The sequence below is a fragment of the Psammomys obesus genome, unplaced genomic scaffold, assembly GCF_907164565.1.
Source record: "Psammomys obesus unplaced genomic scaffold, mPsaObe1.curated_primary_1811, whole genome shotgun sequence".
Classification (NCBI taxonomy): Eukaryota; Metazoa; Chordata; class Mammalia; order Rodentia; family Muridae; genus Psammomys; species Psammomys obesus.
This window is the reverse complement of record NW_026586662.1, coordinates 130,001-146,847: the sequence shown is the minus strand read 5'-3', so window position 1 is coordinate 146,847 and position 16,847 is coordinate 130,001. Positions and strand designations below refer to the sequence as shown.

At 40.9% G+C, this 16,847-nt stretch overlaps 1 protein-coding gene across 8 annotated transcripts in view; it reads right to left on the bottom strand.

Annotated features, from left to right (window-relative positions):
• Snx14 (sorting nexin 14) overlaps positions 1-16,559 on the bottom strand; it is a 61,176-nt gene extending 44,617 nt beyond the window's left edge. For 4 of the 8 annotated variants that reach the window (XM_055602458.1, XM_055602461.1, XM_055602463.1 and 1 more), the window contains exons 1-5: positions 16,300-16,559; positions 11,981-12,101; positions 9,620-9,696; positions 9,187-9,265; positions 247-290 (exon numbers count right to left, since the gene is read on the bottom strand). In XM_055602458.1, coding sequence (XP_055458433.1) covers positions 247-290; positions 9,187-9,265; positions 9,620-9,696; positions 11,981-12,101; positions 16,300-16,520 — 542 coding nt within the window. In that variant the 5' untranslated portion in view covers positions 16,521-16,559. Of the gene's footprint in view, positions 1-246; positions 291-9,186; positions 9,266-9,619; positions 9,697-11,980; positions 12,102-12,190; positions 12,210-16,299 lie in introns of those variants that run through there. The other 4 variants (XM_055602459.1, XM_055602462.1, XM_055602465.1 and 1 more) reach the window with 2 other exon arrangements.
• Positions 16,560-16,847: the final 288 nt, after the last annotated feature.

The window sequence follows — 16,847 nt, the reverse complement described above, 5'->3', positions numbered from 1 at the left end:
GACTGAAAGAGAGTGTACAATCGGTATTTAATGGGAAATAGGTCAGGGACACAGCTGAATATCCAATAATATACAATGTAGTTCCCCACAAAAAAAAAAAAAAAAAAAAAAAAAGATTTGGCCTAAATTGTCACTAAGAAATCCTAGTTTACACTGAAAATAGATCATTAACATGCTTAGCTTAACGGTATTTACCATATCAAAAAGAGGTGGGGATGGAGCTCTTACGAAAAGCCAAAAGCATACCTGTACCATGGATAAACAAAGTTTTCCAACACTAACTCAAGAACCTGTACAAAAAAAAAATAATAATAATAATTAAAGAAAAATAATTAACTATAGGAAAATAAACTATACTAAGTGGTATACATGAACAACAATTTCATTATACCAAATATTGACATTATTTCTTGACAATACGCTTATATCAACTTCACATAGTTGTGAGGATCAATAAGAACATCTGAAGAAAAAAACTTGAAAATGATATAATCCAGAAAGGAAGTTTCTATTAGAATGACACACATGTCTCAAATATCTCCATAATCAAGAGTTTCAGCAAGGGCTATCACGATGGCTCCACAGATAAAAGTGCTTGCTGAACAGAACCAAAAAATCTGAGCACAGGGGTCTTTCCTGAGACTGCTATTCCAACCAAGGACTATGCATGGAGATAACCTAAGACCCCTGCACAGATGTAGCCCATGGCAGTTCAGTATCCAAGTGGGTTCCATTGTAATAGGAACAGGGACTGTCTCTGACATGAACTGATTGGCCTGCTCTTTAATTACCTCAACCTGAGGGGGAAGCAGCATTACCAGGCCACAGAAGAAGACAATGCAGCCACTCCTGATGAGACCTAACTGACTAGGATCAGAAGGAAGGAGAGGGGGACCTCCCCTATCAGTGGACTTGGGGAGGGGCATGCATGCAGAGGGTGGAGGAAGGGAGGGATTGGGACGGGAGGAGGGAGGGAACCACAGGGGGGATACAAAGGGAATAAAGTGTAATTAATAAAGAAAAAAAAAAGTGCTTGCTGAGTAAGCCTGGTGAGATAAACTTGATTCCCAGAATCTACATAAAGGCGGAAGTAGAGAACTGACTCCAGGAAGTTGTCCTCTGACATACACACATGCCATGCATGCACACATCATGCACACACAATAATAAATTTAAATGTTTTTCAGTGAACTGTTCCTGACTGGTTTCACTAAACAAAGACCAAAACTGAACAACAAAAAAAAAACAAATACCTAAGATTTATATAGGGAATCAAAATCAGGTATCCCTGATTTTTTTTTTTCCCCTGAAGGGACAATGGTGACTGAAGAATACAAAGAGAAATTCTGGGGCACTCCTAATGTTTTATTTCTTCCTGTGATGATACTTACAGAGAAATAATCATTTTCTAAAAACTACATACTTAAAACCAGTATATAAGATAACTAAACAAAGTAAACCCTAGGTTCAGTTAAATATTCCATTTCTTGTGTCTGAATGGAGTTTCATGTTGTAACTTTAGCAAGGAGTTGCAGCATTGTACAGTAACATAAAAAGCAACACAGAGTGGGGGAAAAGCAATGTGTGCTAGCTAGTTTTACGTCAACTAGAATCAGATAAGAGTCACTTGAGAGATGGAAACCTATGCTGAGAAAATGGAAGATGATTTTCCCTAAGAACAGGTTGCAGGCAAGCCTGTAGAGCAGTTTCTTAATTAGTTATTGATATTGGAGGGCCCAGCACACTGGGGGTGTTGCTTTGCCTGGGCTAGTGGGCCTGGGTTCTATAAGAAATAGGCTGAGCAAGCCAGGGAAAAGCAAGCCAGTAAGCAGCACTCCCTCCAAGGCCTTGCCATCAGCTACTGCCTCCAGGTTCCAGCCTGTTTGAGTTCCTGTCCTGACTTCCTCTGATGATAAATAGTGACATGGAAGTTTTTAAGCCAAATAACACCTTTCTTCCCAATTTGCTTTTGGTCTATGTTGTTTCCTCACAACAAAAGTAACCCTAATTAAGGCAATGAATCTTTAAAAAATGGCACTAGTAACCAAAGATGTCCACTCTGTAAATAATAAGGCTTTCAATCATCTGGCATATATGTATATATATACATATATATAAGAAAAGAAAAAAGGTAAAATACAGTGTGTGTGTGTGTATATATATATATATGTACATATGTACATATATACATATATATATGTATATACATATATATTGTATCTTGCCTTTTTATCCCTTCTTATTTTTTATTTATTCTCCTCTCATACATGATATATCGACAGCAATTTCCCCACCCTCCACTTCTCTCAGTCCCTACCCTCTAGATTTTTTTTAATTACCAAAGCAAAGCATTAATTATACTGGGGGGTGTGCAGAGCTCACTAGCTCTGTTCTGTGGCTCCTCTGTGTCCTCCTGTGTTATATTCCTAGCAACAGACTCTTAACTAGTCTCCTACCTCCAAATTTCCTCCCTCTACCTTCCAGAGGTGCCAGTGATGTACAACAGGCATTCACCACACAGTTCCCTGAATGACACCCTCAACAGATTATACCAAACCACAATACCTGAACGACAAAATGGCCTTGGTAATTCTAGAGAGCCTCATGGCAGCAGCCATGGCCACCCAGGCTGGGCTTACAGGCACATTTGAAGGAGATTTGGCTTCTAGGTGGGTGCTGGGACTGCAAAAGCAGATCCTCCAACTTACTCGGTAAGCACTTTGGCCACCGAGCCACTTTCCCAGCATACCACTCTCCCATACATGAATTTTTAGCCAAGTTTTACTGATACTTACATATGACACCTGAAAATTCTATTAAATCTAACTTCTAACTTACCTTTGAAAATATCAAAATACCCATTTTATAAGCTACATGTAGATTATACATACAAAAAACTGTTCTTAACAAACAGCCTGATGAACAATAAACTTATCAATACATGACAGCTACTAAAACAGTATGTCCTCATTGTTAGTATTTAAGCAGCCTACTTCTGGGTTACCTAGCAACCTGATGTCATCATGTGTCTCCCGCCAGCAGGTGCTCCAAAAAAGGACCAACCCGCCACTTTGTCTTTCTTGCCTTCTTGCTCTTGCACTCTCTTCCTCTCTCCTGCTCTTTCCCTCTCTCTTTTGGGACGGCCCCTCCCCCCACCATCTCTTTCTCTCCTCCTACCCTGCCCAGAGATGGTCTCTGTGACCCCGTCCCCCTTCCCTTAATAAAACCTCCCATGTGGAACCAGTCCCGTGGTGTGATTTATGAATCCGCTGTATAACTCTGCTGCACAATCCAAACATTGGTGAATTGGCTAAAGAGGCACTTTCAGTGGCCACACAGCATGCTGGTTACTTTCAGCACCAGCACAGCCACCAGAGCTGGTGGAAACCTATTTCATTTCAAATCCACCCAGGACCCACTTTCTAACAACCAGATCCCTAACCTCCTATATGCAAGACCAACTGGATTGGTGACTTCCCCTCACTGGTCAACATAAAAGTCTCTCTTGGTCAGGGAAGATTGACAGTTGAGCATCCAGCAACTTCCTGGTACCTTCTGAGACAGAAGAACTCCCAACCACACCCTTCACTGGCCATAATTGACCCTTTTTGCTGACCTCCATTTAGGGTTTCTTTTTCCCATGGGTGATATTTTTCCCCTCTACCAGCATGTTTCACCCCCTCTCAGCCCCACCCGCACCCCAGCCCACACCCCTCGCTCATCTACAAAATCCTAGTACTAGGCAAACTGTGTCTAGGAACTGCCCATTATTTCGTTCCTCAGCATCCCCACTGGGATGTCTTCTGGAAAATTTTAAAACCCTAAGTTCACATGCCTCTGTAATAAAACTTGGCCTACATATTCCTTAGATAATGGTTCAAATTGGTGGATTAACAGCATGTTAAATCCCAATATTTTACAGGATCTTTTTAATTACTGTCAGCGATCTGGTAAATACAAGGAGGTATCTTATGTGCAAGCTTTCTCTCTTCTCCACACTAAACCTTCTCTCTGTTCTTCCTGTTCTCCTACCCAACTTCTAACTATAAAGTCTCAACCTCAAGAGTTCTCTACCTTTGATCCCAGTTCTGCCATTCCACTTCGGCTAGGATAAGAAGGGTGGAGCCCACAGTTGTTTGGCCAAGCTCTAGCCTCTGATCTCCTCTCCTTGTCTCTCCCTAAATCTAAACTTATACAATATGTAGATGACCTTCTCCTCTGCATCTTATCCCTACGAGCTAGCCAAACTGACACCTCTGCTCTACTAAATTTCCTATCCAGCAGGGGCTATCAGGTCTCACCCTCCAAGCTCTAATTGTCCACCTCTGAAGTCACTTTCCTGGGACTAACAAAAACTTAAACCCTCAAGGCATCACCCTAGATGGAAAAGACCTAATAAAGAATAAATTTTATCATTTTGAGGAATAGCTATTTTCTTACAGCCCTGGGTTCCTTCCTTTTCTTTTCTTGCCTACCCCTTATGTGAGGCAGCCTTAGGCCCCTTGCATGAACCCCTTCTTAAACCCATTACTAAGCCCTTTCGGGGGCTCCAACAGGCTCCTCTTGAGGCCCCAGCCCTAAATCTCCCAAATGTAACCTGTCCTTCTCCCTCTCTGTAACAGAAAAAGAGGGGTATGCCCTTGGAGTCCTGGGTCACCAACTGGGGCCCTTCTTTGTACTTGTAGCATACCTACCCAAAAAAATTACAGCTGACAATCCAGGGATGGTCACTCTGCATTAGTGCTTTAGCAGCTGCAGAGTTAAGACTCTCCTTAGTTGAGAGTCCAAAAACCAGACTTCTGCGTCACCTATTACTGTCTTCTCTTCTCTTCTCGGAATCTGTCTCACCTTTTAACACATAAAGGCTTACAAACTCTACCTCCCTCCAGGTGGCAATAACAGAAGACTCTACTCTTCCTTTCCAACCATGCCCACCTCTTACTATTTCGAAACTTCTTCCTCAACCTAACTCTGACCACTCCCCATCCCATTCTTTCATTGAAACTTTAGAGGAACTATTGCCTCACCCTCACACATACAGGAGGGCACATTGCCTCAGGCCATCTATACACAGATGGCAGCTCATTTGTACACAAGGGAACTCAAAAAGCAGGCTGCCAAATACTAACACTCACTGCTATCACCTCTCACATTTTACCCTCCAGCATACTAAGCACGCCACCTGTCTATCCTCATCCTCTCAGAACCCTTCCCCACATCATCAGTCTGGCAATCATTTCATCATCCTTTTCACTGAACTTCTCAACATCTGTGTACCTCCTCTTCTGTACTAATTCTATATCTTCCACCTTCTTCTCCCAAAAATTTATTTATTTTTATGTACATTGGTGTTTTGACTGTGTATGTCTGTATGAGGGTGTCAGACCCCTAGAACAGGAGTTACAGACAACTATGAGCTGCCATGTGGGTGCTGGGAATTGAACCTGGGTCCTCTGGAAGAGCAGCCAGTGCTTTTAACTGCTGAGCCATCTCTCTAGCCCCCCTTCTTCTCCCATTCTTACATGCATGTTACACTTTAATTACCTGTCATATATCTACCTCCAACTCTAAACAAAAGTTCTAGCAAAGAAGGACTAATTGTACTCATTTCTCTTTTTCACCCACTGAGGCCTACTAACCCAGTTCCTGTCTCTATCAAGACTGAAAATCATTTTGAACGTGGAAGCTAGTACCTATCAATATCAATATATGTGAGTGTCTTAGTTTGCTTTCTGTTGCTGTGGTAAAACCCAACCAAAACTGGCCTGGGGTAGGAGACTGTTTATTTCATCTTACTCTTTACAGTTCATCAAGAGGGAAGCCAATGCATGAACCTGAAGGCAGGAACTAGAGCTAAGGCCAAGGAAGAACTCTTGATTACTGGTTTGCTCTCAATGGTTTACTAAGCTGTAGTGAGAATTTTGTAATTTTGGTTTCTTTAAAAAATACTCAGAAATGTTATGAGGATGTTTTTGTTTTAGTCCCAGGTGAGGGTGGTAGGGGGATAAGAGGCTGCTTCATAACAGATGACTACGATTTGTCTCTTAACAGGAGCGTGGTTTTGTCAGCTGCAGGTACTTCCTGCCTGTGTGACATCTGGAATTCTGGGAACTTTTCAGAGGCTATATAAATGCTACAGATGCAAGAGGCTGGGCTCCTGTTTTTTCGCCATTTGTCAAGTAGTCATGTGCAGAGAAACTAGACATCCTGACCAAACTTGCCCCAAGGAACTCAACGCCCCTAATCAGCAGGAAGTAGTCTAAAAATACCTTCACCCTCTTTCCCCTCTATCCTTTTTTCTCTGCTTTCTAGTGCTGGGGTTAAAAAGGGTGGAGAAGGGTAGAAGAGAAAAAAAGGAATCCTCAAAGTAGCGAACAGCGACTACGCTAAGCCTGCTTTCTTACACAGCCTGCAACCGCCTGCACAGGGGTGAAGTGCATATTGTAGGCCGAGCCCTCCACGTCAATCATTAATCAGGAGAATGACTCACATAAAAGGTCAGTCTGATGAAGGTAAATCCTCAGGTGAGGTTCCTTCTTCCCAGGTGACTCTAGTTTCTGTCAAGTTGACAAAACTAACCAGCACAATAGACACAGAGTTAAGAGCTTTACCAAGTTTTTTCATTTTTGTAATGAATCAATTGTCTCAATTCTCTAGTAGCCATGTTTTCAAGAAGTTAAAAAAAAAAGATGAGGTTAATTGTTTTATTTAGCCTAGTATATTCAAACTATTATCATTTTAGCATTTAACCAATATAACAGACATTTTATGCCTTTTTCTTTTTTTTAATTAATTTATTTATTTGTTGGTTTTTCGAGGCAGAGTTTCTTTTTGTAGCCTTACCAAGCTGGCCTTCAACTCGGATATCCACCTGCCTCTGCCTCCCAGTATGCTGGGATTACAGGCGTGTGCCACCGTGCCTGGCTTCATACCTTTTTCTAAGCCTTCAATATCTAGTATGCATGTACATATACACATATATGTATAGTAATCTCAGATTGTACTAGAATTTCAAGGAGTTACTGATAGCTACACATAGTAATGGCTCTCATACTGACACCATAATAAATATCTCCCCAACGCCGGGGATAGAATCCAGGCTCCTGCACAGGGTATAGAAGTATACTGCCTCTGAATTCCAGCCCCAGATCTGAACAGCACAGTTTTAAATCAACAAATCAAAGAAACAGAAAAAAAAAAAACTAAGAAGCAACAACAACAACAAAGAAAAGCCAAGTGTTCAAATAACACTGTAAGCAGCTTACATTTAGACAACAGTGCAAACAAACTGAGATAAAGGAGCATAAAGCAGGGTTCAGTTGCCTGGTACTATTCTTGAACTAATTAGCATTCAGTGGAACTCAGTACACATCTATCATTGGTCAACTGCCTATGTAACTGTAAATCCATTGCTGAAAACAGTGAGACAGCCCACTCCACACCTTCAAGAACATATCTTGAAGGAATCTTATCTTAGATGCAAGGAAAAGTTATGTCCTTTAAAGCAAACAAATAAATAGGGAAGAAAAACAAAGTAAAAAGAACTCTGTGACTACACTAGGACACAAAGTTTCTAGTCACCATTACCCCAGTCCTTGTTCTACACCATAGTTCATGTCAAAACCGGGGTCACAATGCATTAAGATACATGCTTAAGAGTTCAATGGTTCTTGGAAAATAGCTATTTCCCTATCATAAAGACCTATTTTTGTTGCAGTAAATAAACAATTTTCTTAACTGAAATGTCTATGTAAATTTGAGATCTAAGTGTAATTTGGAATAGCTTGGTATTCAAGGTGCTTATTTTGTAAAACATTAAGATGTGGTTGGATATATTTTTATTTGTTTATTTTGTTTGTTTTCATTGTTTGTTTCAGGCAGGTTCTGTAACTCAGGCCGGCCTAGAACTTACTATATAGCCGAGACATGCCTCAAATTCATGATCACACTACCTCAGCCTCCCAAGTGTTAGAATTGTAAGAATACACCATCATGCCTACCTTAATAAGATGTATCGTTATTAAATTTTCTGATAAAAGCTTTTTTTCTATTGGTAGTCAACATTTATTTGATATATAATCATACATTAAATAACATTTCAGCCAACAGACAGCATATTTAACAATGGGCCCATAAAACTATGAAAGTTCCTGGGTTTGGGAGGGGTTACAGTCGTTATAGCACAATGTTTGCTAGGATGTTTATGGCAATTCAGGTATAAACAGAACGACTGTGCTGCTAGTTATAGCAACCTATGGCACACATAATTACACACAGTATATAACACTTGATAATAAGTATATTATGAACTTACTATGTCATGTCATACTTTGTATCTATGGCATACTATACTTTATAGTGTATGTTTATACAGTTTTATGTTTAGATCTGTGCTGGCTAGTTTTAACTATCAACTTCACACAACCCAGAATCACCTGGGAATAAAGTCTCAAATAGGAATTATTTAGATCAGGTTGGCTATATATATAATGTATGTCTTAACTGTTAATTGATGTAAGAAGAGCAAGGCCACTATGGACAGTACCATTCTCTAGTCAGGGAGTTGGGTGTCTCACTTTTTTTCAGCAATGGAATTGCGGTCACATAGGCGGCTGACCAATGATAGATGATAGATGTGTACTGAGTTACACTGAATGCTAATTAGTTCAAAAATAGCACCAGGCAACTACTGAACGGTATAAAGAGGAAATAGCTAGCTGGGAGCATGCCAGCAAGGACCCACATGTTTATTCTCACTCTGCTCTTGATTCTGATGCTTTAAGTTCCTGCCCTGGCTTTCTCACAAAGAAATAGAACATGAACATATAAGCCAAATAAACCCTTTCCTCCTCCCTAAGCTGTTTTTGTCAGAATATTTTATCACAGCCCCAGAAATAAAGTTAGAACAATACTGTACTTTTTATTTTAGAATTTACACCTGTTTATTTAAAAAAAAATTCTGTAAAACAATATATATGCCATGTTGGGCCAGCAGCAGCTCCAGACAACTCATTTCCCCTGACTGCATCAAGAGGCCCCATGCAATCAGTGCAGTTCCCATCTGGGCTTGTACAAGCTCATTCTGTGGTGCTCTCACAGGTCCAACACTGCCTATGATTTGCAGGACATAGGCCCATCTTTAAATAACACATGCTCATAGTTGGCAATATTAATTAACTCACTTACCTCTGAGAGAGATGCATCAACCTTGGAAGAAACTTTCAGGTCTAACCAGGGCTGGTAGTTTTCAAGTAGCAAGGAAGGCCTAAAGTAAATCAAACAACTAAATTAAAGCCAAGTGTTTGAATAATACTGTAAGCAGCTTACGCTTAGACAACACTGCATACAAACTGAGTATGTAATAAAATAACTTGTAATAAAACGTAAGGAAATGAACAACAATTAAAAACATTTGCCTTGGGGCCTGCAAGGCAGCTCAGCATTAGGTAAAAGTGCCTGCCTTATAAGCCAAATCAATTGAGCTTGCTTCCCAGAACCTAAATAAAAAAGGAGAGAACCAACTCTACAAGTTGTCCTGTGACTTCCAAACATTTGCCAAGCCCCCCCACACACACACACACATAATATGCACAATTAAAAAGTAAAAAGTGCAACTTACCTATGCCGTTTACATTTCACTTTACCACAAACAGCACAGCTATGACCTTGGGGAAATAACTCTTGAAGTCCTAACTGCTAAAAAAGGAAAGAAAAGAGAGATTAGTTTTTAGTTTTCCTAACATCTCTACTACAAAGAATCAACATTTCAAGAGCTTTGTAACCCTCCCTGCAAACATTCAAAGGACTTCTTTTGTTTGGTGCTTCAACACTGAAACTACTATTTGTAATAAGTACCTGCTAAATTAACTGCCAGTGGACGTAAAATACCTGATGAACTGCTCTACAACAAACAAGCCAAGTGAACCCTCAGTGGTTCACTGGTAGAGAATTTTCTAGTACATACAATGGCATGGGTTCAATGCCTACCACTAGAAAAAGAAGGGAAAAGAAGAACCAAAAACAAAGCTTCTCTTAGCAGGCATGGTGACACATGTCTATAATTCCAACTCTCAGGAGGCTGAGGCTGGAGGATCTAGAATTTAAGTCCCATAAGACCCAGTCTTTAACCAAAAAGAAAAAAAATCAAACTTCCTCACTTAAAACTAAAGTCAAGGAAGCTGGAGAGATGATGGCTCAGCGGTTAAGAGCACTGGCTGCTTTTCCAGAGGTCCTGAGTTCAAGTCCCAGCACCCACATGGTGGCTCACAGCCATCTATAGTGAGATCTCGTGCTTGCCTCTGTTATGTGGATGTACATGCAGACAGGACACTATGCATAACAAATAAATACATATATATAAATACATATATATAAATACATATATATATATATATATATATATATATATATATATAAAACTAAAGTCAAGCTGTGCACGGTGGCACAGGCCTATAACCCCAGCACTCGGGGTGGCAGAGAGATCTCTGATTTCTAAGCCAGCCTGGTCTACAAAGCGAGCCCAAGACAGCCAAGGCTACACAGTGAAACCGGTCTTGGGGGGGGGGGGGGGGAAAAAAAGACTAAAGTCAAAAGGCAAGATCACTTATAAGAAAGTAATATACTATGTCTTCTGCTACACAAATATAAGGAAAAAAATGTATTATTTTCCATTTCTTCCAAACTTTGCTTCAATGAGCAGGAAGACGTGATAAATCCTAAGGCCCTGCTGACCAAATGTGGCTCAGACTTCTTTGTTTCCTCTATATACCACAAATCTAAAATGAGGGGCTGTATTAACTTAAAGAATCATAATTTATGACCCAAAAACAGTCCACTAGGGGCTGGAGCACAGCTGGTACAAGGCCCCATGCTTCATCAGTGAGGGAAAAAAGAATCTCTTCAATTCTGATCTGCAGGCACAAGTTTAAAATCAGAATTTCACCTTACAGACACAGAGTTAATATACTACTACCACTATTGAATTTTAGAAATCCTAATTATTTTGTTTAAGCAAATTGCCTTATTATTTTTGTTTTCTATGGGGCACAGATGCACTTAAGAGATTTACAGCATTGTTGGAGAGGTGGGGTTAGAAGAGTGGTAGAACACGTGCTCAGGCACAAGGCACTGGGTTCAACCCTAAGCCTGTGAGGGAGCACGCACACACACGCACACACAAAGCAAGAAATTAACAGGGTTGAATTATTATTTAACCCAAAACTCCTTAAATGTCCGTGCTTCAGAAATACCTGAATAGCTTTTAACAAGACTATTTACAGGCAGTAGCCTAGAACTTTCTGACCACAACCTGGGAAGAAGAACAATTCACACTGTTGGTGATTCCCCAGGAGGGTCTCTTGTACAACCAGGTAGGAAAACCTCTGTCTACGTTATTGCCCTTGTGGAACATGTACCTAGGGGACAAGCTGACGTGGCAAATTCCAACTTTCTGAGAAGATCATATTTTCCTTTTACAGTTATTATTGAAACTGTAAACCTTAAAACTAGGACTAAAGGCGCAGCTCAGTAGGGAATTACATGTAAGGCCCTGTGTTCAATTCTCAGCACCAAAAAAATCAAATCAAATTAAAATAAGTATCTATATGTTTACACAAGCATTTATAGGTAAATACACATAATGCTCATTTTAAATTTTTCCTCTGAACTTCATATAGCCCATTATAAAATAACAGTAAGTAGATCTTTATTAAACAGCATAGCATCACATAAACTGACTTTTGGAAATAAAAACCACAGGGCTGGAGAGAGGGCTCAGCAGTGAGTGAGCCCACCGGCTGCTCTTCCTAAGACTGAAGTGCAGTTCTCAGCACTCGCTGTGAGTGGATCACTGCTGCCTGTAACTCCAGCACCAGCGTAAATCTAATGCCTCCAGGGGTACTGCACACTTGTGGTGTATGCTCACATAAACACACCTATAACCTGTAAAAATTTTAATTTAAAAATTGAAAAACGATTTTACCTTGGGTTTGTATTTTATTGTGAAGAATATATTCGGCAAGAGGGAATCAGGTCCTAATGAGCAGTAGAATGTCACCACTCCAGCAAGGAACGACCAGAAGATCATTAAGATATGAAGATACCTTAAAAGTAATAAAAAGGATCAGAACCAAAGACATCTATAACCTTAAAAGCTACTTCTTTATTGAGCTACCAAATATTTATTAAGTACCTATTATTCAAAAATAGGTACTCTGTTGGGGAGATGGCTCAGTGGTTGAGAGCACAGGCTGCTCTTCCAGAGGACCAGAGTTCAATTCCCAGAACCCACATGGCAACTCACAAACGTCTGTAACTCCAGTCCCAGGGGATCCAACATCCTGATACAGACAAATGCAAACAAAACACTAATGTACATAAAATAAAATTAAATAAAAATTTTTTTTTAAATGTTTTAATTTAAAAACCAATTTTTAAGTTTTTCAATTGATTAACTTTCTGAATGTATTTGTTAGATATAAATAACAAATGCATATTACCAAATATATAATTTCATTTAACAGAGGAGAAAATTAAGTTCAATATTTTATAGTTTTGTTTCTATGTTATTATGTTTAAGTAGTTTGAATTCATTCTCCCAGAATATCTTCTATTCTCACATTCCACTAAAATTCTGATCACCGTTACAGTAAAAATTATTTTTTCTAAGTGTCTATTTTGTATTAGATAGTATTAGACAACGGGAATATAGCAGAGACATCACTTTCATGGTCCCTAGTAACAGAGAACAGTCTGGCAGTGATAGGTTGAGTAAGTGAACATAATACAATGTGAACACGTGTAGAATTATGAAAGAGAACTCAACAGCCATAGAAAAACTTAAAAATAAGGCCCTGAGAAGATTCTGAAGAGGTAAGAGGCCAGATTAGCCTCTTACAATATGCCATATTAAGGTATCTCGAAACAGATGTACTTGGGCTGGAGAGATGGCTCAGAGGTTAAGAGCACTGACTGCTCTTCCAAAGGTCCTGAGTTCAATTCCCAGCAACCACATGGTGGCTCATAGCCATCTAAAATGAGTTCTGGTGCATAATAAGATCTGGTGTATACATAATAAATAAACAAATAAAATCTCGAAAAAAAAAAGAGGTGTACTCAGTATATTGCAGATACCAATCCCTTCACAGAGTTCAAATTTCAATCACCACATGTGTTTATTAATTGTGAATAACTGCAAAAAAACATAGCTTTACTATTAGCTCTCCAGTCCAAAAGCCACAATATAAATAACAGATATGTACGTAACAATCATATCACTTCTGTTGGTAATGGATCACTCACATTCAGCAAAACATGGAGCTGTGTTTACTCACTGTTCCCAAGAATAACACGGTGTGACAGTTTATAAAAATGGATAATTTCACAAAGAAATGAGCATGAAAGTGAAAGGAAATGAGCAGCAATAACGCTAGAAATGAAATTCAAATTAAAAAATGCAGTAAGAAAGGAAACAGGTCCTTGTGGACACGCTATTGTTGAAGACTCCGGACACGCAGGACTGAGGGTGCAGGTCAGCTGGCAGAGTGCTGGCCTCCCATGCAGGAGGCCCTGGGTTTCGCCTCTAGCAGCACATACACCAGGCATGCCTCTGATCCCAGCCTCTGGGAGATGAAAGTCATCTTTAGCCAGCATGGGCTGAAGCAGTGACAGGAGTATTAGTGACAAAATGGGAAGACATCTCTAAGCGATTTTCAAAACAAAAAAAAACTTTACATTTAAGGAAATTTTGGAAGTGTTTTGATGGTGAATAAAAAACTGAAAATCAATCCACATTTAGGAGCTTGGCATTTAGACACATAAATGATATTCTATATACTAAATTCAAATTACATTGCAAAGAAATAAATAAGAGAGTGAACTAGTAACTAGAGTGTAATTAGTCTTATCCCCTCTCAAAACTTTCGTGAAGCTCTAACTGACAGCTATGTCTTTTAAAAAAAAATGCAGAGAAGAGAATTAAGTCACACTGTAGAAAGAACACAAGAGAGTAAAGAAAGAAGTTAGTTTGGTTTAGTGGTTTGGGTTTGATTTGGTTTGAGGTTGGGGTTTTTGGTTTTGTTTTGTTTTGTTTTGTTTTTAATGAACTTATTGTGCAGACCAAACTGGCCTCAAATTCTCAGAGATCCACAGGCCTGTCTCCCAAGTGCCAGGATTAAAGGTGTGTGTCTCTACACTAGTACAAGAAGGTTTTAGTAGTGTTCTCAGTACTGTTCTGTGTTTCTCTGAGCCCCCGTGAAAAGTATTGTTATTCAGTATTCTCTTGGCCAAACCTATTACAAACTGAGTAATTTTTCTGTTAGCTATTATCAAAAGTCCTGAGTGGGCCAGCAAGATTGCTCAGCAGTGAAAGGTGCTAGCCACCTGATGATTCAAGTTTGATGACCTAATTTGATCCCTGGAACTCACACAAAGGAGAAGGAGAAAACCAACTTCACAAAGTTGTCCTTTGAACTCCACACAGGTGCTACGAGTTACCATACACCCCTACATATACCTTACACACACATATATACATACATACATACATACATACATACATAATAAATTAAATAAAAAATAAAGATCGACAGCAATTTAAAATATACATACATCAAAAGAAAACAATTTTTAAAAGTTTTATACTAATAGAAAGATAAGTGACAGCATTATATTGAATCCACTTTGGCTGTAATACAAAGACTGGCCTCATCTAGAAACATACTGGCTAAGCTGGGCACAGCGGCACACACCTGTAATCTCAGCGCTCAGGGAAGTAGAGGGAGGAGGATCTCTGTGAGTTCATAGCCAGCAAGGTCTACAAAGCAAGTCCAGGAGAGGCTACACAGAAAAACCCTTTCTGAACACAGACCCCCCCTAAAAAAAAAAAGAAGAAACACACTGACTGATGTGAAAGTTGTTGCAATAATCTAGGAGAAGAGATAAGGACCCTGATCAGGGGACAGACAAAAAGTAAGCTGATTCTTCTGACAAACAGAAGAAAAATTAAAAACTAAAGTAGCTGAGGTATGAGCAAAAAGAAAAGGCTTCTGGCCAGTATAGTTGTGCACGCCTTTAATCTCAGCACTTGGGAGGCAGACAGATGGATCTCTGTGAGTGTGCGGCCAGCCAGAGTGAGAACCTGCCTCAAAAACAGATAGATAGATAGATAAATAGATAGATAGATAGATAGATAGATAGATAGATAGATAGATAGACAGGCAGACAGTTTCAGCTGTCTTACTTAATATGTGCAATAAAAAAATGGGCTGCACACTGCTGTATATGGTAATTCTTTTTACACAAAATATTAATTGGGGACAAAGGATTATATTTTCTTCACACTGAACCTGTTACTCTAACTTGGACCACCTTCAGAGGAGAGAATGGCAGAAAATAACTAACAGTGTTTACTGTTAAAGGATCCTACTTCTTCCACAGTCCTACAATCAAATACGTCACCATCACAACCCAGGCACTTTTTTTTGTAAGATAGTTATTGCTATTTAAGTCTGCTACTTAAGCCCAAAATCAACAGCAACAAAAACTGCTGTCACGGGAATTAGTTAGCCTTAGTGAAAACACTAATTTAAATAAATCCCTTGTTTATGCTTGCCGCTTACTATGCTTGCAGAACTACTTCAAAACATCAGAAAAACGATAATGTTAAGCACACATCTTTTCTACTACCACTGCACCAATACAACTTCTGGAAATGTCAAAACTAAGATCTAGCTACAAGCTTCAGGGGCGGGGCCTTCTGACCTCAAAACGTCAATTTAACCATTTTAACTTTTCAGAATTTTTCAGCTCTTGAGAAAAGAGAAACGGGAATAATTTAGAGATGTGAAGGGTACTGTTCTGTTTTCTGACTTCGAATCAAAAAAAAAAAATCTTTTAAACAGACGAAACTGCGAGAAGTGCTGTCTGCAAAGGTGTATATGCCCGCGAGTGTGAGCGTCCTGCTGCGCAAGAAGGGTTCCGCCAGAACTGCGAGAGCGACTGGACCTGGAGCCCTCCTCTCTCCGGAGACTGGAGCCTCTTTTATCGTCTCGAACTGAGGTGGCTATACCAATTTCAGTCTGAAAAGCAGACGACACAGGCCCAGATTTGAGAGATGGCCAAAAAGAAAGGTTGCGAGCCGTGTAGCCTCGGAGGATGCCTGGTCCCCGGGCGGCCCGCCCTCGCCCACCCGCACGTCGGGGCCCGACGTCGGCCGTCCTTGCCGAGGTGACGGTGCGGAGCTCCCTCTCGCCCACAGTCCGCAGGCTCGGGAGCGGCCTCCGCGGGGCCAACCGCAGGTACCTGTTGAGGAGCAGCGAGGCGGCGCTGAGGCAGAGCAGCAGGAAGCAGAACAGCGGATACTGGCGACAGATCTCGCGCCCTACGTCCAGCCGCAGCCGCTGCTTCAGCCTGCACCCAATCGTCCGCAGCCAAGACCCCATCTCGGTCCCCGAAGCGTTGGATGTGCCGCCCCCCGAGGCCGAGGCGGAGGGCACCCCCACCGCCCGGCGGCGAAGCCACATACCCACCCACCGCCCAGCGGAGCAGTTGAACGCAGCCGCACCAGGCCCCGCCCCGCAACACTTGCCGCGCGTGCGCAGCCACCGCCCTCCTCAAAAGCAAGGAAGCAGCAGGCCCGTCGCCGCCACCCAGCGGGAAGACCTGGGAGTGTTCACATGTTCTGGCGCGGGCACCCACTTTCCTTATCCGGAAGCTCAGGGAGCCTAGAACGCCCAGACTGGCAGAACTACGGAAAAGTCGGGGAAGGCTGCCTAGGCACAGCAGAAACGCGCACCTCGCGGAGGCCTCTGGGAAGTGTAGTGCCTGCACCATAGCACAGCCTGCCGCCC